Raw genomic sequence first — 23,921 nt, 5'->3', positions numbered from 1 at the left:
CTTCTGCAGACGCGTCAGGACACGTGAGTGTGGCTGACGCATGCGCAGTAACTAAAATACAAGCGGCGGCCATTTTAGAGGACATGGATTAATTTCATTAGAAATACACATAGGCAAGCGTCTCAAACTTTACTCAAACTTAATATAAACGTTAGTAAAACATACACGGGTTACCTTATTACACATAAATGAGGTTCTTGATTTCGGCAAGCCGCAAAATATGCGAAGCTTTGCTTCATCAGTGGTATTCCATTTGTCTAGTGTGTTCAATCCATGATATACTGAGTCGCAACGTGAGATCCAGCTCCATTTGTATTTGTTAAAAAGTAGTTGTAGATTGCCACCACGCAAAGGCACGGTGGGCTGGTCAATGACCTGCCAAATGAAGACAGTTTCAATGTGCTTTTTCCATGTAATGTGAGACTAAGGGGGCCGTCTCGACTTTACATTTGATTCGACTCTTGTGTGGATGGCATAAATTAGATTTGTAGTGCAGCAGTTAGAAAATTGTTTAATTTGATAAGTATAGTACTTGACCGTGAATTCTTTTGTGTTGATAGTAAGGGGCAAACCACCCAATTTTTACACCTATAGTGTCTGAGTATAGGGGGAGACCCCAAGCGGAGGTTATGGATGTGGTGTTTTTGGTTACATCAGGCCATCTCACAGCATGTACTAGTTGGTCAGATAGGTTGTACACCCTCTAGTAAGAAAAGAGGGGGGGTTGTTGAAAGATGGTATGTATCCAGGTTATGATTTTGTTTATAATTCTTTATTGCTTGAGGGGCTATAGGTGGAGACAAACGGGATGCGTATATTCACATGTATGCCACATGTAGGGCGGACCTTGGAAAATGGATGCTTTATATATGAGTCAGCTCCTTGGCAGGTAATTGTTTGAAGACCAGTTAGATGAGATGGTTAAGTGGATTTCTGAAGATGGCAATGTGCTGCTTCCTTCCCATCCTCCAGTAGGGAGATGGTGATTCTCATTACTGCAATGAGGATCTAGCCTGTCTGCTCCTCCATACTGTGGTTTCTTTCATGGACAGAACTTTAGTAGTTAGGAGACCAGATTTGCGAATAGCTTCCAGTCTCAGCATCGTGCACCTCCTCATTTACTAAGTGTAACTAAGCCTCAAAGGCATGGGGAGAATCAAGGGGTTTACATCTTCTGCAGTTCCTACAGCACTCTAGTCTACTTTCAAGGCTAAATAGGTGACCTAGAATCTGCAATGGTATTACTCAATTCACTTTGTCACCATGTCTTTAGAGGATGTCTTTCTCTGGATCTGGAGACTGTTTTCTTGGCAGCCGGTGGAACATGGGGTTCACTAGTAAAGCATCCAAACTCTTGGCTAATCTCCAATTCAGCAATACCAAAGGGGATGATGGACAGAGCGTTTGAGCAAATCAAACACTCAACCCCAGTCAACTGATCTGGGTTTAATCCATCACCATTTTTTAACTCACTCCACCACCCCAACCAGCCTAATTTCAATTTCCAGACTTTCTGTCTATGACTTTTCAGCTCTCTTGCAATTGGAAAAAGCCTTCTTTATTAACTTTGAACAGGTGGTTGCAGGCAGCCATGTTGGTTGCATTGCAGAAGCATAATAGCCTGAAATCCAGGTTTTACCTGTATGACATTTGTTGGGCCAAATCTATACCCAGACGTGGGTCCCATACTCTCTACTCCTCCATTTTCAAGCTAGCCTGGCTGATATGGGGTGATACCCCAAAACTGGTCCCAGGTTGCTGTTTCTGGTCCAGGGAGGACCTGGCCTGGCAGTTTGGGCTGGACTGTTCCCATGGGGAGCAGGCTCAAGAATGATTTGCTTATGGCTGGGTCTAAACTTGAATGGCATGGTGTGCAAAAAAACAATGGATCTGTGACTGGGGGGGGGGGAGGCAAGATGGCGTCCACCCCTGCCGGACCCCGCTGGACGTGAGGCTGCCTGAGTAAGGAGCAAGCCAGAGAGTGGTGCTGCGGAATACTGAGGACTGCGGGGGTCTTACCTGGTCTTTCGTGTTGTTGAGACGGAGAAAAGGAAGGCTTCACTGGCATTGATGTGTTGGTTTTCTGTGGCGGCGGCAAGCGGAGCACGGAGTCCGCGGCAGAGGTTGTGGCTGTGGGCGGTGCATTGGAGACGGCTCACCTTGCACACCTGCGTTGGATGAAACAGAGGAAGCTGCTTTGCAGTAGGGAGCGCGAACCGGGATACAGTGGAGGTAACGCGGGAGGGAGAAATGGCTCCCAAAGGTCGCAGAGGTCGTTGGCAGGGAGCTGCTACAATTACCGAGGCACAGGACGGACGAGAGGTCTCAGGTGCGCCTTCAGGCACAGGCTCGGCTCCAATTACAACGAAGGCTGGCATTCGCATGGACACAAGAAGCAAGGAGCCGGAGAAACCCGGGAGACCGGCGGCGCGTGTGAAGGAGGTTGGTGACCTGGGGGCTGCAAAATCGGCGAAAGGAATTCCAGAGTTATTTTTCTCATTGAAGAACAAAGAAATCCTTAAACAAGGTCAGGCTGAAGGGGCTGAAGGGGTTTTAGCTGAAACAACTGAGACAGTCGAAACAGCCGATGTACTGGCTGGGGGCACTGCAGAAGGGCAGAGGATTGAAGGCGTAATAGTAGAAACAATAGTAGAAGCAGAAGGAGAAGCAGCACAAGCACAAGCACAAGTGCCGGTGAATGGGCTGGAGAGTGTATTTGGGCTCCCTGTACCCCCTGGGTTAGAGACAGTATTGAGCAATATTGATTTAATAAATGAGGAGATTTTGCGAGAGACGGAGCTTGAAACCGCGCCAGATTTTGTTAAACCTCCGAGAGCAAAGGCTATGCAGGGGTTAGACGGCAATATGGAGAGACTTAGGGGAGAGAGGGGGTCGCAAGGGGGGACCTCACGTGAATCACTGGCCCCTAACATCATTAAATCAGATTCTGCAGACTTTTACTCAGTATCAGATCATTCCTTGTCCTCTGCCGAAGACCTTGCTCAGCAGTATGCCACATATATGAGTATGGAGGATGGGTGCATACATAGTAGTTTTGATCTTGAACTTGAGGATCAGGGCTCTGACTTATGCACAGTTAGAACAGTTCGGAGATTGCAGCTAAACAAGAACGGAGGGGAAAAAGTCGGAGAAAATGAAAGTGAAAGAGACATTGTAGATGCTCCCCCTGTGGGAGAGGAGTCACCAGAGGAAATATCACTTGGGTTGATATATAAGACCATGATGCTGCCCAGGGCTGAAAACCGGGAAGATAGCGTAAGAGTGCAGAACTCTTGTAGGAAATTACAGAACTCAGTCAGACGCCTTGTTAGGTCACATTCAGAGTTTGTGGAGAGAGCCAATGAAGCCGAGGCACGCATTTCTACGCTTGAGGATGAACTTGTCCAACAGAAGAAAGCTTTAGAGCAACAACTGGCCAATAAAGATGACATTGACTGGAATTTGGTGGATATAGAAAATCGGTCACGCCGAAATGATCTAAGATTTTTGCAGATTCCGGAGGGCAAGGAGTTGTCAGACCCTCGGGGCTTTATAATTGAGTTGGTAAAAAAGTAATTCCCTGAGTCTACTATGTGGGATTGGAACAGGGAAGTTGAGCGGGCACACCGGTTTCCGTTTAACATTAGACCAAACCAACGGGATCAGAAACCGAGGGCTATCTTAGTGGCATTTAACAATTTTTTGGCCCGTGAGGAAATATTCACTAAAGCACGACTGATAGAAAGAGAAGTGGCCTAGATTGTGAGTACTTTGTTCGCCCCGATTTTTGCAAGCAGTCCGTGGATATGAGATGGCAGTTTCGCCAATTAATGCCAGACTTTCAAGCTAAAGGGGCTCAGGCTTATTTACTGTTTCCTGCCAAAATGAAAGTTCTATATAAGGAACGTACTCGTTACTTTATGACGGCTGTAGCAGCAAAGGAATTTTTGGGCACAATGTAATTGGTTTCTGATCAAGATACATGCTATATATTGTTGGGCAAGTAGGGCACTAAACTCTTATGACCTGTGTTTTCTCTCTGTACTGCTCCTTCTGGATTGGCAGCGGATTAGTCTTTTTGTTGTATTTGTTATGATAAGGAATACATGCCCAGCGGGCGAAGGCAGGCTGTTGGGGGCAAGCTCGCATCACCAGGACCATAAGACCTAAAGCCTCTATTAAGGGTAGGTGGAGGAGGGTGGGGGGGGAGCGGTGTGTAGGGGAGGAGGGGTTGAGATATATTTCGCCACAATTACTTTGTCTTCAGGAAACACACATACCATGGGCAAAAAGGGAGATGTTGAAAGAACTTGGATTTTCGTTAGTAACTGCAACAAGGCAATCTAGTATGATACGGGGAGTGGCCATTCTTTGTAAGGGGAATAATGTTATCACGGATAGGACGTTAAGCGATAAGAAAGGAAGGTGGGCAATTGCAGAATGTCGAGTAGAAGGTAAAAGCCTGACAATATGCACCGTGTATGGAGCAAACTTAGATGAGCCGGAAGCTTTAAGTGAGGTGAATCTGGAACTGGCAACTTGGCCCCAGCCAGTAGTGGTTTGTGGAGACATTAATATTAATTTGATAAATAGCTCATTGAGAGATGGGTTTGCTAAGTACAAGGGACGTAAGCCAAAATTGTATAAAGCGCTGCATAACTTAGTGGAAGATCAAGGTTTGGTAGATGTGTGGGGACATATGAGACCGCAGGACAGTGGCTACACATTCTATTCTTATCCCCACAAGAAACTGGTCAGGCTGGACTATTTCTTTGCCCCTGCTTCAGTAGTGGATGGAGTGACAATCACCGTTTGTCCCAGGATCACATCGGACCACTCTCCTATAGTATTGGAGATATGTGGGGCTGTAACTAGACCTAAAAGTTTTAACTTTACATTTGATAGGAAGCTGGGGGTAAATAGTGATTTCGTAGCCCATATGGGAAGGTGGATACAGCTTTTTTTTCAGGAATATAAGGGCTCGGCCACGTCCGTTATAATTTGGGATACTTTCAAAGCTTCTTTTCGTGGGGAATGTATGAGTTTTTCGCTTCAGCAACAAAAGAAGGCTAGGCAGGAGCTAGATATGTTATATCAGCATTTAATACAGTCTGAATTCTTGCTGATGGAAGGGGTGGTTAGTGGTGAGATGGATTTGAGGAAATTAGAGGAAAAGGTCGCGAAAGATAGAGCGAAAATATTGGGTTTTTGGAGCATTGAGAATGCGAGGAGGTTTTTAACATCTAGGATGGAAAAGCATGAGTATAGGGAAACAGTTGGAAGAAGGCTGGCAGTACAGCTGCGAATGAAGGAGTCGGCTAGAAACATCTTGAAAATGACAGATGCTGAACCTCAAGAAATTCTTAGGATTTTTCAGCAGTTTTATTCAGAACTATACGCTCAGCAAACAGGGATTGATGATGAGGGATCAGACTGGTTAGAAGTGCTAGAAGAGGGGTTGAAAAGATTAGATCCAACAGTGGCACAGGAGTTGGAAGAACCTATCACGGAGGAGGAGTTGGAGAAAGCTGTTAAGAGTAACCCTGGGCGTAGTTCGTGAAGTAGCGCTACGCGAAGCTACGCGAAGTGCACTTCGCACTACGCGAACTTCATGTAGCACTACGCGAGCTGCGTAGTAGCATGTTCGCACTGTGCAAGATGCGTTTTCAATGATTGCACAGTGTGGACAAGCATCCGGCACTGTGCAAGCATTGAAAACGGCATCTTGCACAGTTCGAGCTGTAGTTTTCTGCTGCTCGAGTAGATTATTACTCGAACGGCAGCTTTCTCAACGCGAACAGGTAGTTTCTCATTGACAGCGGTCGCGAGCATGCGCAACCACTCACAATGAGAAACCTGACCTCCTCGCGTTGAGAATCTAGCCGGGATGTCATTTTGCTTGCTCGCGGTCGCGAACATGACGTTCAGGACCGCGAACAAGCAAAAAATGACCGCTGCACTACACATGTTCGCACTGTGCTACGTGCAGCTCGCGTAGTGCGAAGTTGCGAAAACTTCGCAAACTCCGCCAGCGTAGCGTATTGCTTCGCCCAGGGTTAGTTAAGAGCCTTTCCGTTGGAAAGGCTGCTGGCCCTGATAGAGTACCTAGTGAGGTATACAGACAGTTCTATAATAACATTAAGGAGGAGCTGTTAGTAGTGATGCAGGCCGCTCAGTCGGGCTCTCCTCCAAGATCATGGGCGGACGCTACCATAGCGGTTTTCTGTAAGAAGGGCAAGCAGCCAGAGCTAGTAGGATCCGATAGGCCGATATCACTACTAAATGCCGATAATAAAATGTATTCCAAAATACTAGCTAATCGCCTATCTGAGTGTATGGACTCCTTAGTTTCACACCACCAACATGGCTTTATACCAAAAAGAGGGACTGTTGAACATGTCAATAAGGTTATCACCTTATTTGATATTGCCGCGGTGAAAAAGACTGATCTTGCCCTTATCTTGCTAGACACGGAAAAAGCGTTTGATCGGGTACAGTGGGCATATTTATGGAAATTGACAGCTAAAATGGGGTTTGGCCAAAAATGTATTATTGCTATACAATCCTTATATTTGAACCCGATGGCCAAGATCTCTGCTAATGGTCTACTTTCGGACACTGTGAACATTACACGCGGCACACGACAAGGGTGTCCCTGTTCCCCTCTTTTGTTTGCCCTTTATATTAACCCTTTTATTGAACAACTGATTCGGAGCGTTTTGATCCCACCCTTTTATGTGGATGAATATTATTTTTCAGTTTTTGCCTACGCTGATGATATCGCGGTGGCAACAGTAAAACCTGACACCGCAATTAAAGAAATTGAGCAGTTGACAAAGGATTTTGGGCGAGTAGCAGGATATAAATTAACTGAAGCAAAGACGCAGATCCTTTTCTCTGAGACTGTAGGATGGCAAGATAGTAGGGTTGTGAAGGAGGTTATATATCTAGGTATTCAACTGAGGGCAAATATGACTGAACTAGTGGAGGTTAATTGGAACACACTGATGACTAAAATTAGGAACTCTTTGGACAGATGGGAACGTCTATATTTCACTATTATTGGCCGGTCTAATGTGGTAAAAATGAATGTGTTACCTAAAGTCTTATATTTATTTAGGTCAATACCGTTAGAAATTACTAAAGACAAGATACAGGCATAACAGTCAAGATGTGGTAAATTTATTTGGAGTCCAGGGAGACTGAGACGGGCAATGAAGTTTATGACTTTACCGTACCTGAGGGGAGGAATGGGGGTGGCAGATTTTTTTTGTATTATGTAGCTTGCTTTTTATTGAAGATGAGGGTTTTGATTACTGGAGAGACAGGAGCTGATGTAGCCGTCACCCCTACTATCTTTGAAATGCAGTTAGGTCCATTTGCAAAACAATCGCTAGTTAAGGAGATTGACGGAGCTATTACAAGCGGACTCGCTTTAAGGTGGTGCTAGGTGCTTTCAAAGTTTGGAAATGGTTCATGAAGACAATGGCGATAGGGAAAATATCTTATTATATGCCTTTTAATGCACATAGGCTCCTTCCAGGCATTTTTTCAGATGATATGGCACTAAGTTGGCAGAGGAAAGGGGTAATGTAATTAGGAGACATGTTCAAGGAGGAAGGGATTTGTAAATCCTTTGAGGAACTGACGGACCAGTTCTCCTTTCTTAGAAACTTTTTCTTTAAATTCTTACAAATTCGAGACTACTTATATCGACGAAAAGGGATATTCCAGCAAAATAAAGTTGTAGAAGGAATCAGGAGGCCTGTAAAAATTGGAATGATATATCAACTATTACTTGCGGGTAGGAGTGACGATATGGAAAAAGTGAAGTTAAAATGGATGGGTGATTTAGATGACACAGAAATAGAGCTGGAAGAGCTATTAATACTCTCCAAGGAGTCTTTAATGTCGGCAAATTTAAAAGCTCAGTTTTTTAAGACACTGTATGATTTATATTATACTCTGATTCGAATGGCAAAATGGGGAGCAGGAAATGAAGGCAAGTGCTTTTGGTGTGGAGATAATGATGCTGGGGATGTGCATATTTTCTATAGCTGTGTCAAACTTCAATGTTTTATTTCAGATCTTGAAAAATTCTTATCCTTGGTAATTAGAACGCCTGTAGCTATCACGCCAGCAATGTTGTTGCTGGGAAAAAAACTGTTATTTCAACATCGGCATTTTATATTCTTTGCGATGACAGTAGCACGTCTGTGCATAGCCACGGAGTGGCTTCAGGAAAAAACGCCGGATTTCCATCAATGGCGTGCTAAAATGCTCAGTTTATACAATTTGGAGTGCGGTCTTTTTTCTATTAAGGTATCGAGGAAAAGAAGACTGGGCATAAAAATTTGGAGTGCTTTCCGTGATTATTACGAGGAGTGATGTGCTATCTGTTATTTGTTTTGTACTCTTTTTTGCTTTGTTGTAATGTCCTAGGAGAGTATTGGAACGGTGAATTTGTTACTTTGTATGCAATTTTGATGTGAAAGAACAATAAAAAATAAAAATTAAAAAAAACGATCTGTGACTGGGGGTGAATGTTTGATTTGTTCAGCATTCCATCCATCATCTATTATTTTTGCAGAACTAAGGGTGGCGGAATGTTTCATTCTGCCCATAGAAATGGCAACATTTGACAACTGCATTTTTCTTGTAACGCCAAGTTCCAGCCAAATTCCGTCAATCACTGCATAGTGGAATTTTTTTCCTCCCGAGGCTCCAGAAATGTGAGCTGGCGAACATGAGCGAGATTTGGCAGCCTCTAGAGCGATTGTCTAAAATGGGCAGCCCTGAGCTGTTGCTGTCAGAGGGCTGACTCTTGGGTAGATTTGCTGCTGCTCGAGTAGATTTACTACTTAAGCGGCAGAAAAATCAACTCAAATGGGCGCGCGCTCTTGTGCACCACATGGTGCTGTTTGCGCTGATTTTTCAGCACTGCTCGCCCTGCCGGTACGAAATTGCAGCATGAGAAGCACGCAGTGCATATTTTATGCCCATTGGCAGAATTCTGCAGAATCTCGTGGAATTGTTATGTAGCTCAGCTGAATTCCACAGAATGAAACTCCAAAGGTTCCATCTACCGCTGGCCAAAACCTGGCATCCTCCTACCTACTTTTACACATTGCTATTGCCTTGAAATGGAGGGTGGTTCATCCATGGCGATTGGGCCTGGGGTTTTGTGTCCAGTCTATGCTTCACTTGCCATCTTTTCGTAAAATGTTTTCTGTTTGGGAATATTTCTAGTGCATTTGCTGTTTCTTCCAGCTGCTTGTGGAGGGCTCAGTACATCCACCCTTAAATAGTAAAAGGAGGAACAAGGGAGCAATGTATCAATTACATAGAGGTAATCTGAGTCCTAGCTTTCCTTGTCACAGTCATCTTTTCACGCCCTCCCAGCCTTTCTTATGGTGGTATGACTGTTGCAAAGAAGGCTGGGACTCTCAATGAAGCCTACCGGTAAGTAATCAAGCCATTCACACAACAGATACATTTAGAAGACCTGCATGCAGATGCCCAGAAAAGGTAGATCTTAAAACTATGGGTATGGGACAGAGAATCAAACCAAAAAGATGGGCTTTCAGCAGCTTCCTGATGGCAAACAGAGAGGAGGGCTGAGTAACAGAAAAGATGTGTACCATAATTCGGTTTATAGCCTTCTACATAAGCCCTCCTGTTTCCTGTCTGCGATATGATCTTTTTTCTTTGTCTTCAATATTTTGTTGCTCCTTTTGGTCACTATCATAGTGGAAGGTTTACCGTTCGTTTGATAACTTTATTACGGTCAAGTAGACCATCAAAGTGCAGATAAAAACAGGACATTTCACTGAAGGGTAAAACAATAAATTACATGTACAGTAAAACCCGAAGGATAAAATGGGTTAAACCAAGAGTTATCAACTATACAGTATGATAAAATATACAGCATTATAAAAAAACTTCTCCTTCTGTGCCACATACTCAACAGGAATCGTGATACAGCAAAGACAATTGGAGGATGTGTATCAAAGCGAAGGACCCTACAAGCATGGGCACATTGGGTGAAACCAAGATTCCTACAAAGTGGGATCAGCCAGCGTTTCCTTATCTCCTGGTAGGCAGTGCAAAAAAACAAAACATGAGAAATATCTTCTCGCTTGTAATTGCAAGCTGGGCATATAATGGTCTCACTATTGGCCCATCTACCAGTGATTGATTGATTGATTGAATAAAATTTATACCGCGCAAACAATAACCCGAAGGCATCAAGGCGCCTAACAAAACAGATCAAAAAAGAAATCTCTACATCACTGCAGGTACGCTTGCACAAAGAGGTATGTTTTTAAAGCCCTTTTGAAAGCCTGAAGAGTAGGCAGGGATCATATTTCCAAGGGGAGAGCATTCCACCACTTGGGCGCAAGAGTGGAGAAGGCCCTGCCACCCCATTTCACTCTCCTGAAACGGGGAGCAGATAACAGGAGTCTGCACGAGGACCGCAAATCCCTAACAGGGGTGTAGCGGGACAAGATAGATCCTACACCAGTGGGACTATTTCTGGCCAAAGCCCCATATGTCATACATAGGGTCTTAAAGTGGATGCGAGACTCGACAGGAAGCCAATGCAGCAGCTTTCTAGCCGCTGTAGCTGAGGTGCACCTGGGAAGATCCAAAACGAACCTAGCAGCGGCATTCTGGACTACCTGTAAGCGCTGCAGTAGGCTCCTGTTCATGACCGCATACAGCGCATTACAGTAATCCATCCTGGAGCCGATAAGGGCAACAGCAAGCTGTTTCCTTGCCTGTAAGGATAAGTAATGTCTAATCCTCCTCAAGACATGGATAATGCCCCAGCAGGTGGAGATGGTTCGGCTGACCTGCTTACCCATATCAAGGGAAGGGTCAATCACAACCCCCAGATTTTTTGCGGAGGAGGTAGGGGTGGGACAGGCTCCTAGTGAGTCTGGCCACCAACAGGATGACCATATGTCCTCGCTCCCTCCGAACACCATCACCTCCGTCTTCTCTCTGTTTAGTTTAAGCAAATTTAGGATCATCCATTGACCGACTGCCTCCATACAAGATCTAAAATTGGAGGCAGTCGGGACGCTAGCCTGGGAGAGAGAGACAAGGATCTGGGTGTCGTTCGCATAGGAGACTATCTCCATCCCATAAGATCTAATAAGCCTGGCAAGTGGGGTCACGTAGATGTTAAATAGGGTCGGACTAAGGGCCGACCCCTGGGGGACCCCACATTGCACAGGAAGGGATGGAGATAGAAACTCCCCCAGCTTCACTCTTTGGACTCGGTGGGTAAGGAAAGACGTGAGTAGGTCCAGGGCTGCACCTCGCACCCCAATCTCCCTCAGCCGTGATGTTAATACTGAGGGAGAAAGGGTATCGAAGGCCGCTGTCAGATCTAGGAGGATTAGGAGGGTGGTCTGGCCCTCATCAACGCGAGTGTGGATATTATCCAACACTATGGTGAGGGCTGACTCAGTGCTGTGTTCCCTCCTAAAGCCATGTTGGGAGGAATCGAGCCATTCCGAGCTCTCAACAAAAGCGGCAAAGTGCACATTGAGATGCGCCTCTAGCATCTTTGCTGGAGCTGGGAGTAATGAAATAGGCTGGAAGTTTTTTAAGACCGACGGATCCAGGGAGGGCTTTTTTAAGAGAGGTTTCACCACCGCACTTTTCCATTGGGTGGGAAAGCATCCGTCTCTCATGGCTCTATTCATAATATCCACCAGAACAGGCAGGAGAGTTTCCCTGCACTGCTTAAGAATCCTACGGGGACACACGTCCAAAGGAGAGCCTGATTTAGTTTTGCTAAGGAGGTTATCCAGCATCTCCACAGAGAGGGGAGGGGAAGGAATCTAAGGTTCCCACAGGAGGTTTTTCAACCAAGGCGGAAACTACAGCCCCTAAAGCAGGGGGTCCAATCATAAGCGATTTTTGAAACTCCAAGGCAGAGTATATGTCTGATATTTTTGTCTGGAAAAAGGAGGCGATACTGTTACAAAGCTCTTGGGACGGCACTACAGGATCTGGGGTTTGCAGGGTTATAAGTGAATCTACAACCCTGAAAAGCTCTTTAGGAGAAGACAATGAGGATGTCAAGGTCGTGAAGTGCTCTTGTTTGGCCTTTATAATTTCAGCCTTATATTTCCTGAGCAAGATCTTATGAGCTTCCTTATCTTTTAGGTCCCATCCTGTATGCCAGAGGCGCTCCTGTCTCCTTACCTCCTGTCTCAGGAGTCTCAGATGTTCTGAGAACCAAGGGGCTGAAGGCCTTTTCCTGGCACGTCGGCATGGTTGAAGCGGAGCTAATTGATCTAAAGCTTCAGTCATGGTTCTTTCAAACTGCGTAGCAGCTATGGAGACACTTTCATCCTGAGGTGTGCGTAAGTTGGATGCCCACGGGGAGAGGGAACTGTTGGAAATATCCTTGTAGTTTCTACGGAGTTCTTGTTTGCTGGAAATATTTGGGAGCGCAGATGTGCGCGGACAGCAGAGCTGAAATGGAACGGCCAGATGGTCAGACCATGATAGAGGGATGGAGTCCTCCATCGACAGCCTCTCCTCGTTGGAAAAGATTCCATCGAGCGTATGCCCCGCTCGATGAGTGGCCCCTTTAACCCGCTGGTTAAAACCACAGGCTAACATGCTATCCAGCAGAGAGATGGTGTCCTTGTTATCATGCTTTTCTAAATGGAAATTAAAATCTCCTAGAATCGTAAATTCTTTTTGGCCAAAGAAAGGTTCTAGGGCTTGGAGCAACCGTTGGCCGAAATCAGATCGTGGGCCTGGAGGGCGATATACCAACATTCCATTTAGGAGGGCTCTAGGGCCACTTTTTATAGAGAAAGAGATAGCTTGAAAGCTATCCTTAGGATCAGTGATAGCGACAGTATGGCAGTGAAAATGGTCCCTATATAGAATAGCAAGCCCTCCTCCCACCCGGCCAAGTCTATCATGACGTGCCAAGCAATAACCTTCCGGGATAGCTTCGGTGACATCGGGGCCGGAAGAGTCCTTTGCCCAGGTTTCAGTAATGAAAACCAGGGAAGGCTTTCTGTCAGATACGAATTCCCTAAAAAGAATATTGTTCTTAACAAGTGAGCGAGCATTGAGAAGAATACCGCCTTCCTTCTCCCCCCAGGTTACCGGAACAGTATGTTGTTTAAGCCGATACCTCGATGGTGGGGGGGTGGGGCTTACTGTGTTGGATGTCCCGCAGCCACATATCAGAGGGCGTAACAGATCATCGGGGGAACAGGTATGTGAGCACGTACGACTCGAAGGTTTAAGTTCGAGCAGAGTCTGGAGGGTATATCTAACTTTAGGGAGGTCAGGGATGTCATGGCCAGACGCCCAGCTGTCCAGCCCGTCCTCAGCGCGGACGGGCGCAGACGGGCTGGACTCTGGCGTGACTCCGGCGTGGCTGCGGCAGACACGCTGCGCGCACACGCTGCGCGTCATTGGCACCGGTTTAAGTAAGGCTCTAGCGAGTCCACCTGACTGCTAGAGCGCGGCGAGTATCAGCGCTCCCTAGCACCCACCCAAGATGGCGCCCACCAATTTGCGAGCGCGAGGGTCCGGCCCGCTAGAAAAGCGGTGAATGGCACAATTACGGTGCAGCAATGCGGCAATGTGGGATTAAGAACAGGGGGGCAAAGTGTGCAAAACGAAAATCAAATAAAGACCAAAACGGGTAATTTAAAAGCAGAAGCGCATCTAGGTGCGCTCGCAATGCAGTAGTAAGCAGGAGTGCTCTTACCAGTGAATACCCTAAGTGGGAGGCTGCCGATCCTAAGCTGTATGTAGAGTTTACTTGCAAGAGCGGGATAGATTAAGTCCAAGAAATTCTCCACACTCGGTTCTACCTTCACTTGCAAGAACTGCACTGTCAGTCTACCCAGAGTTGAAGACCTCTGGAGGGATTCTAGGTTATAATTTCTGATATGGCTTAGGAGCTTAGGTTTCATTAACTTCTGGCAGCTATCTGCCGGAGTCTCCCACAACTCGGGTAAACCAATTTGATCGCAGAGTGCCCTCACGTATGCAAGCCATGGGACCTTCCTAGTTTTTAAAGTAGCCCATACTTCAGTAAACTCCGCTTTATAGGATATTAATTCAGGGACAGACCAAAGCCGCTTCCAATACATTAATGGCCGAGCAGCTACTACCTCCTCTATTGGTTCTAACCCCAAGTCCATACGCAACGGAGTTAATGGTGTACTGATTGGTAGATCGAATAGGTTCCTCAGAAAGCCATGTTCTACCCTCACGAGAGTCACTGGTCATTTATGGCCCCACAATTCTGCACCATACGTAGAGGCTGCTCTGGCCTGAAGTTTATACATTTCTACGACAGGCGCAGCAGGCTTGAAGACCGAAGACTTGTGAACTTTCCTAATTCCCCCCACCACCTGGGACAACCTGAGGGCCGCCTTAGCTGTCTGAGCCCCCCAATCAAAGTTTTCAGTCAAGGTAATGCCCAGATAATCGAAGATCTTTACTCTTTCTAGGTGTTTACCATTTAATAGAGGGTTCGGGCGGGTTTTTTGGGGGGTATTAAAAATCATATACTTGGTCTTGTCCAAGTTAATCTCTAACCCTCGCTGTTCGCAAAAAACAGCGAAGCCTTCCAGGGTACGCTGGATCCCCGTTGATGATTTGGACAACAGCAAGGTGTCATCTGCAAACATCAATGCGGGGACGCGTCCAGTCACCAACCTAGGGGCATCACTGTCCTTTACATGCAGGAGGTGCTCAACTAGCCCATTCATATAAAGGCAGAATAGAGTTGGGGCCAGGACACACCCCTGGCGTACCCCTTTCTTCACAGGGAAGCGATCCGACAGTTCCCCATATCATCCACATCTAACTTGTGCATAATTATTAGTATGTAGTCTAATCAAGATGTCTAACAGTTCGGGAGGAAGACCCATACCCTGCAATACAGACCACAGTTTTTCTCTTGGGACTAGATCAAATGTGGCACGCAGGACCACGAATATGAGATAGAGGCTGCCACCCTCCACACATACCGTTTTCCAAAATAATACCTGGAGCCTAAAAATCTGATCGATTGTAGAAATACCCGTCCGGAACCCGGGTTGGAATATAGACAGAGTCCCATTTTCCTCTATCCACCCCTGGATTCTATCTAGAATAATCCTGCCCATCAGCTTTTGTGTGGTATCTATCAGGCTGATGGGCCTGTAGTTAGACGGGGTTAGTGGACAGCCTTTTTTGTGAATTGGGACAATTTCCGCTCCAAACCACGTATCCGGCGGGTAACTACCCTTAAGTATTGCGTTAAATAGGACAATCAAGTATGGTGCCCAGATTTTAGGTTGTGTGTGCGAAATAAATCACCGGGGAGCTTATCCAGGCTGGCGGCCTTTTTAGGTAGAAGTTTAACTATGGCTGTCTCAACCTCCTCAAGGGAGATATCTTCAGCGCCAACCATAGGTTGGGCACCGATAGGGGCCGCTATGCCCTTGCCCTGTTTGCAAATCAAGGACCCAACCAGAGAATACTCATTTAGTGGTCCTAGAGTGAGGGGCTGGGGAGTTTCATCATCGACCTCCGTCGCCGGCACCAGCAGGGCCTCCAAACTATGTTCATAAGAGTTCCCAAGGGTGGCATGTGAAGGTAACTGTGGTTCAGTGTCAGTATATAAAGCCCCAAAGTGTGCTTCCCATGCTGCCGGTGCAATATTCGCCAGGGTTGGTGCTCTACCCCCAGAATTCACAGGTTTACAATGTATCGCATGTTGCTCAGCTATTTAGAGTAGTGTGACGGTATGGAAGTTTATAGCCAGAAAACAGCTTTAATCCTAGTCTGGTCTCGGAGCACTTAAACGTGTCAGCATGGTATGCCGGCTGGCCCGAAAATGAAAGCTGTGAGAAAGGTCGATCTGAATCCTAAAGTCTCAGGGCATCCATCACTGGATACAGCAAAAAAGGAGATAAGCAGGCAAAGGTTTGGGGGAAGACCACCCTAAGGATGACAGGTCTAACATATATATAATTCTTGCTTTTTTCATCTCAGTCCTACACACCAAAGGCACTCTAATGTTGTCAGTGCAATATGAGTGTCTGTTATTTCTATTATCACAGCTACACATTATTGTCTTCGTTACTACTATTAGGCATGGCTGTACAAAAAGAAATCAGCCTCCATCACCCGCACTCTGGACATCCCAAGCTTAACTTCTCATATATTCGACATATGTTTGGGTGAAAGATATGCATGATATGCTTGATTGAGGTAATTACATTGGGTGTATTGAAACTGTGGATTCCGTGAAACTGTTTTCGTGTATGCTCAACACCTTGCCCACTTATCATCCGAGATCAGATTATTTGAGTTTCCCATTTCAATTTCAAATTGTTATATGTATCAATAGGCAGCAATATAGTATACAGTATATGGCTTTCCTGCCTTACCCCTGGGCAAGAAGCAAGTTTAAGGCATCTATTGCCAATGCTTCAGACTACCCTGTTCCCATGTTTGCATTAATGCTCTAATAAGTGATTCATGTGTTAAAAAGTGTCCCCCAGGGAGTCTGTGTGCATCCTGAAGTAATTGAGCATGTCTTATGTGTCCTGCTTCCATCCCCTTTTTATATGTTATTGTTTGCTCATGGAACACCGACAGGCAGCACAAAGGAATTTAAGGCATGCAAGGTGCTGTTATACCTGTTTGCTTCACATACCTTTCCTAATGTGTGTTTGCCGCCTGTAACAGCGACGGGGTAGATAGTGGAAGCTGGTCATTGTCCAACAACCAGATCTAACTAGTACCTGTAGGAAATGCTGCCTCTATGTCATCTCTCTTGTACGAATCCTCAACATCGCTCACCTATCTGATTACAAGCTGCAATTGACTATCCATGTAGTAAACTTCATAATTGGGAGCCCCAAAACCCTGTTCTTGAACTGGCTTCTTTTGGTAATTGCTACTCAGCACCTGCCCATTCTCCAGACAAAACTGGATATCAAGTCCTGAAAGAAGGCAGTGTTTATCGGTAGTGCCACAAAATAGTATAACAATCTGGGGAACACTAACATCTTTGACACCGCTACCTTGTCCATTGGGGATAGTGGAAGTCCAATCCAAAATGGGATCAGTTCTTTAGGTTACCCTATTTACCTTCCATCAACTTTTTTGAGGTATGATAAACCTTAACACCCAGATATTGAAATGTATCAAATCCTAATTCCAATCTAGAAGTTGACTTGTAAGGGTTTGCTTCACTTGGGAAATAGCAACTTTTTGACCAGTGTATTTTATGTCCTGTCATTTCCCTAAACTTATCTAACACAGACATTACATCATCTGTTGCCAAGGCATCACCTCTCAGACATAGTACTGGATCGTCTGAATATAATGAAATGGCATGACAACAATTATCCAGCTTAATTCCCCAGTCTGGCCGTCTCATTATGCAGGCCAGCGGCTCCATGGCCAGAGCAAACAATAGAAGCAGTAAGAGGCATTCCTACCTCATGTCCCGTTTCACCTTCCAGGGTGCCGACACTATTGCTCCTGTCTTGACCCTTGCCAGTGGCGACATGTATAATAACTTAATCAACTTCAAAAACGTAGAAACCCCCATCTTCGTAAAGTATCAAAGGCTTTCTCTATGCCTAGAGAGACCACCGAGTTATTTAACTCATTGTCCATAATCTGAAACCAGCACCTCAAATTTAAGAAAGTGTTATGACCAGGAAGGAATGCCTTCTGATCCTGGTGCACTATTTCTGTCACCAAGAGCATGAACTAATTTCCTAACATCCTCCCTATAATCTTGTAGTTTAGATTTAAATGGGATAGCCGTCGATATGACCCAACTTCAAAAAAGTCTGTCCTACTTTGGGTAATATTGCGATGATTGCCTCCCTCATTGACTGTGACAAGGCTCCCTGTTGTTCAGCTGCTTCAATAATTTAGGTGTCAATTGATTCTTGTGACAGATATCCTATTTCTATGGGAGTCCATCCTCTCCCAGGGATTTTCCACGTGCAAACCGGTCAGTTGCCGTGTTTAACTCTTTCAGAGTCAGGGCGGTCTCTGTTGATTGTAAGGGTCTTCAGGGGTATCTCTTCCATGTAGGACTGTAAATGACAAGTCGCCTATGTGGAATATCCTCATAAAGCTGTGTGCACTAATTGGTGAAAACATCATTAATATTCAACTCTTACGGATTGTATCGAACACATAAGGGCCCTGTTTATAGCCAACTGCAGCGGCCACGCCAACACCCACTCTGGCGCCTCTACATGTTCTTCCGCTAATTATCACTTATTATTAATGTTAGAGATTGGGAGGGCTGGTTCAGTGCCAGCTCAATGTGTTTATTCCTTGTTTCAATACATTTTTGGGCATCCATCGGGGATATGGGTAAATTGTTTTCCAAAATTCGTATTAGATGCTCACGCCTACGGGAGTACAGATGCTAACCATGCATGATTTGGTAATGTCTTAGCTTTAAACCAGAAATATTGTATTATGACTTAAATATTGTGTCCTAAGGTTCTTCTACAAAACTTTTCTCCTCATCAATCTTAATATTGGAAAATCATCACTTAATGGTATGATATTTGTTTTAACTAATCATTAGCCAAGTATATTGTTAGACAATGCTTCTTCAAACTATATCCTGACCTTCAACATCCACAGATTGCTAGGCTCGGCTTCTTCCCGCCACCCCTGCCTTCGGCTCTCCCCAGGAGCTCCTGGCAGCCCCCACCAGCCCACCAGCGGCCAGGCAAGATGGATCATCCTCGCACACAAAACTTTAGGTTGAAGGAAACATATTCTGCATGTTTATTTTTCAAGAACAATATGTTGCCGAGATGCCAATTATTTCTGGATCTAAATCGTGTGAGGGCTGGTTAATGTGCTTGTTTTGCACTCCCTGTCTTCCAATTTTAGATGTGCTGCAGATCAGCTGTCTGTCTGCTCAAGAGTTTTTTTCAATTTCCAAACTGTGAAATTCGTGCGGGTCTGTTTTTTTCAATCCATCTGTTTCTTTGTTTCTGACACGGCTGAGGTAATCCCTAAATGGGGCGGATCGCGCTGTCCCTATGGCAATATCGAGGGATTTAGGGTATTTTCAATATGTTTCTTTTAATGGGTGGTCATGTGGTTTATCCCCATACCAAAAGCCAGGGTTGAGAAAAGTTTTTATTAGGCAAGCATAGTCTCCCAGAGTTCACAAGTATTGGGCTAACCGTAGTTAACAGAGTAGCCCACTTTTCCAAAGCCTCTATGCTTCTGTAGTTCCCTGGTGAGAATTGGTTTGCACTAGTAACTCCTGAGCAGGGGCGCAGCTTTAGGGGGTGGGCTGTTTGGGGTGCTACACACCCCTAATAAATCTGCTCTCTAGTAAAAAAGTTGGGTACAGGTGTTTTCAGTCGGTGTAGTGAGGAACTGCGACGTAGCGTGGGTTGCCAGCACCCAGGGCAAGACAAGTATCGCACCACCTAACCTGTGGACTGCTAGCACATCCTCGCACAAAATTTAAAAGTAAAAACATTATTATTACGATTTTTTTATTATTTTTATTTTGCGTTCGCTAAGAATTTTGCACCTGGGGCAACCACGCCTGTGGCCTCACCCACGCTATGCCACTGGTGAGGAGTATGTTGCATTGCCCCAGGATGTTTGCTGTCTCTCTCTCTTGAAGGTCTTGAAACATGTTGGCTATTTTAATGTATTTTAACATGATATGGCAGCAAAGTTGTTGGAAAACCTGAAGCCCACACCCCTCTGAACTTACTGGCCAAGCTGCACCCCTGCTCCTGAAGGTTTGCTATGCAAGTGCATACTTTACTAAGCTTCTCCTCATGACTTACTCAACACAAATTACACTTACCTACATAACTTACCAAAGTCCTGGTTTTCGTATAAAAGCTGAACTTCCATGAACTTTTCACCTGATCAGTACTTTTTATAGCTTTTGCAAGAAATGTCTGAAGTTTGTGAGAAAGGGAATGTTTGCAACTTCATAAAGCCCGGGAGTGCTCCAAACCTGGCATACATTGCCCTGCTCTGCTAGGGCTAGGATCCGCACACATCTGTGACAGCTCCAGGCCTGTCGCAGGCTTGGCTTGGGTGATAATCTTTATGCTCGTTTTTCCTCGGTTTCTCAAACTAGGGATCTTTTCAAAAGATGAGTGGGAAAGTGTTCATTTTTCCAGAGCATTGGTAAAACAGCCTTGCTTTTGCAGACAAATTTGCAGGCAGACTTGTGAGCTGTCCCCAAAGTATCCTTTGGAAAATATGCTATCAAATGATGGATTTAACAATTATTGTGTCAGGAACATTGGTCAAAAAAGGATAGGATCCAAAGATAACTTTGCAGGGCTCCTATAGGGTTTTCACCTCGGGATCAGCTCACTGGGCCAGTAATACTCGCCATTACTGGAAAGAGGGTAGAAACAACCTTAAATGACCAGTGTCGTCCCCAAACACGAGTTGTGGTAGATGATGCATTTCAAGGAATGACAGGATAGCAACAGATCGGAACTAAATGTAATGCAGGGACATTTTTACAGCAGAGTTGTATAACCAGTAGCCTCCCAAAATACATTACGAAAACACTGCTGTCAATAATGCACCTTCAAGTGATTTACATTTAAGTACTGAGGAAAACAAAGCTGATGACTCGAATGCTTTAACCAAAACTACTTTTAATTACTCTGGATCACATTCCAGTCTGTCAGTTTTTTTGACCTTTTATGCTCCTCCAGCCATACCCACCCTCTTGTAAATCTGGCTTCGTCCTGCTTCAATAGGCAGTTTGCAGTCTTATCGGCAAAGCCAGGTCTCTACTAAATGGGAACCGAGCAACTCCCGAAGGCTGAGGCCTATCTGAGCCTCATCCGTGAGATGCATCTTGACTCATAAGGGGCAGTGAGTACAGGACCCATGCCAGTGCATACCTGACACACTCAGAGAATCAACCTGAAGAAACAAAAAGGTGAAGGGTGGAATGCTAGAATTAACCTTAGCAACTGGTAGTTCTGGGACACATTCCGATTAGTGGCTATCAAAGAAGGATTTGCCAGCAAGAATTGGAGGAAAAGTTTCACACGTGCTGTTGGTGGCTGGGAAGTTGGATGTCAAAATGGAGCAGCATGGGAGCCTGGTGGTGCCAGGAACAAACGTAAAAATGTGGATGGGCAGGACACACAGAACCTTTAATTATTTTTGGGTGTGTGGAGGAGGGAACTTAGGTATCCCAACAGCAAGTACGTGAAGGAAAAACTGGATTTGTGCTATGATGAGTTGGAAAGTGGTGATATTTTAATAAGTGAGTGGGAAAGTCGTGGGGCATGTAGTATGGGTGGGTTCTCGTGTAGATATATTTGAGCAAACTGGCAGGAGAGCATTAGAGTTATTTGGGGAGTGGGGGTGGAGCAAGAACATACTTGCACAGATTGTGGTGGAATTTGGTGAACAGGAGGAGACATTGGACCAGGGGTCTCCAATGAGTAGAAACTGTTAGCTCACCAATTCTCTCAAAGTAGCCATCAGAAGTGAAGCTGAGCCCAGTATCTCATTAAAAAGGTTTGTGTACATTAAAGAAGGAAGCACTGCTCAGCCCAAGAGCTAAGGAGAGCAGGGTATGGAACCAGAGCTTAGACAATTGAGAACCTCTTGTGCAATTGTGTGTGTGTGTATGTGTGTGCAAGCACATTAATGTGTGTGCCTGTTCGTGTGCGACATTGTGTCCCTATTTAACAGTGGTGGTCCCTGGAACCTATGCCTGATGTCAATGGTCACTAAGAGTGTATGCAGGCAGTCTCCAATGATAAAGGGTTCATTTCTAGCACAATCGTGTCCATGCATGGCATACATTGGTAATGACGTAATAATGGTGATGCTGGACATATTTGGGGTATTTTTGGTATAGTTGCGGCATACTCACGCCCATGATTGGCATATTAGGAGCATGCCTGGCCGACTTTTAACCACATCCTACATTATGGATGCCCCCCTCACATAATAATAAAGGCCATGACTGATATATGGTGGGCATACTGCCATGGGCCCAACTTTGACACAATGGCTGCTCTGTTATAATGGTGGGCATTATTGGCACATTACATGCATCCTTTGTGCTAATGGTGAACATCCATGGCCTATGGTTTTAATAGCAGAACATTTGAAGCAGAAGATGTCCATGTGATATTTTTGGACATGAGTAGTCAATTGTATTGCCCAAATATGAAAACTGATAGATTATATTTTCAGAGAAGGTTCTTCTTCTGGAAAATTTTATTTGTTTGCCCACAATGGGAAGTGGTATGGAAAAATATGTGTTGTTTCAGATAATTTTATGCCGATAAAGACAAAATGTTGCAGGTGCAAACCCCATTTAAAGTTAATATTTCTTTATTCCTGGTATTTCTGCTGGCAACCATACCTGAAATACTTGGGTGGTCACTTTTTAGGGTAGCCACAGTGTAATGTTAACATAACAATGTGCTCCCTATTTCAAAGTGATAACATTTTGTAGCAGCTCAGGAGGACTTTTCTAGAGCAGAAGTAGCTCTCTCTATATAAAAGGCTGGAGACCCATGCATATAACAATGGGGTGGGATGTGGAAAAGAGTGCTGATTGAAGAGTAAGTCAGCCAGGCATTGGTATGTGCTATGACATGTGGAGAAAATACTGATATCCCTGCGGTGAAAGGGTGGGGAGGGATACAAGATGTGCTAGTGTGTGAAGTAGAAGGATATCTTACCAAGAGGAGAGTTGGGAGAGACCCTGGTTAAGAGTGATGTGGCACAAGAAATAGAAAGTGAGAAACAAGACAAAGTTTCAATAGCGGCATGAGTCTATAAATGAACCTCTTCTTTAGGTGTGTTAATAATACAGCAGCTGCAATTAATCAGCTCCACAAGGATAAAAGTATCACTTTTCCTCTATATTCCTGTTGAACTAGGATGCCTGGAGCGACCGAAGAGGAGAGCTGCACCTGGACTCCCAGCAGGACTACCAGCTTCTGGCAGCCCATAAGAATGAAGACGGCCTCTATTTGATCTTCAAGCGAGCATTTAGCACGTGCGACCCCCAAGACTACCGTATCGAGGTACACTAGTCTCTTCACATGACATAACATTTAAAGGAAACAAGAAGCCACTGCTTCTAGACAAATTGGATGAAGTTATTATTGCTTTGGAATTTGGATTTTATTTCAAATGTCTGCACAATGAATACTACATTTTTAGCTCCCTTCAGAAGGGCAGTATGCTTGCAATCATAATAAGGTGATCACATACATTGGCATATGGTGGACACATTCTCACACTGTGACTGCAACTGTGTGCAGAACTTATTTCCAAATGCAGAGAATACTTTTACATGTATGGGAAACCATCTGGACAGTTTTGCTCTTTGAAGCATCTCTATGTTTATTTTAGGTTATCGCACATATTTAGACTGGGCAACATTTTCATTATGTGGGCAGAAACTTGCAAAGTTTGCAATATACATAATACAGAAATATCTTACATTGTATTACTTGATTTTACATAATTGTCACCTGTTCAAACAGAAAATTCCTTGTGTGAACAATAAAACCAAAAGCAAGGGAAAGTAACCAGTTTCTTGCTGGTATCCTGGCACATAATGAAAAAGAATTTGGATAGGACTGAAAGGATTGTAGTAGGTAGCAGGAAGCTTAGCACTGGCTTGAACCCTGAGATTTCTTTTCTCCTGCCCAAGTATATATGGCTAGGAACTTGCATTATAAATCTGGCAGGAAATCAACTTTGACCCCTCAAAAGATAAGGTTACTAATACTTGTTTTAGCATCTGTGCATTTTGCGGGCAAGTTCTACTTTTCTTTTGCATGAAGCATAAACTATTGCTGGCTTGACGATGATTAAATCCTGCTCGGTTTACAGGGATG

At 44.8% G+C, this 23,921-nt stretch overlaps 1 protein-coding gene across 1 annotated transcript in view; it reads left to right on the top strand.

The window, feature by feature from the left end:
- Positions 1 to 23,921, top strand: part of DBH (dopamine beta-hydroxylase) — a 447,392-nt gene that overhangs the window by 61,211 nt on the left and 362,260 nt on the right. Inside the window, exon 2 of the mRNA XM_078640352.1 lies at positions 22,953 to 23,099. Within this exon, the coding sequence (XP_078496478.1) occupies positions 22,953 to 23,099 (147 nt within the window). The remainder of the gene's footprint in view (positions 1 to 22,952; positions 23,100 to 23,921) is intronic.

The sequence above is a fragment of the Lissotriton helveticus genome, chromosome 5_1, assembly GCF_964261635.1.
Source record: "Lissotriton helveticus chromosome 5_1, aLisHel1.1, whole genome shotgun sequence".
Classification (NCBI taxonomy): Eukaryota; Metazoa; Chordata; class Amphibia; order Caudata; family Salamandridae; genus Lissotriton; species Lissotriton helveticus.
This window is presented reverse-complemented; position numbering and strand designations above follow the sequence as displayed.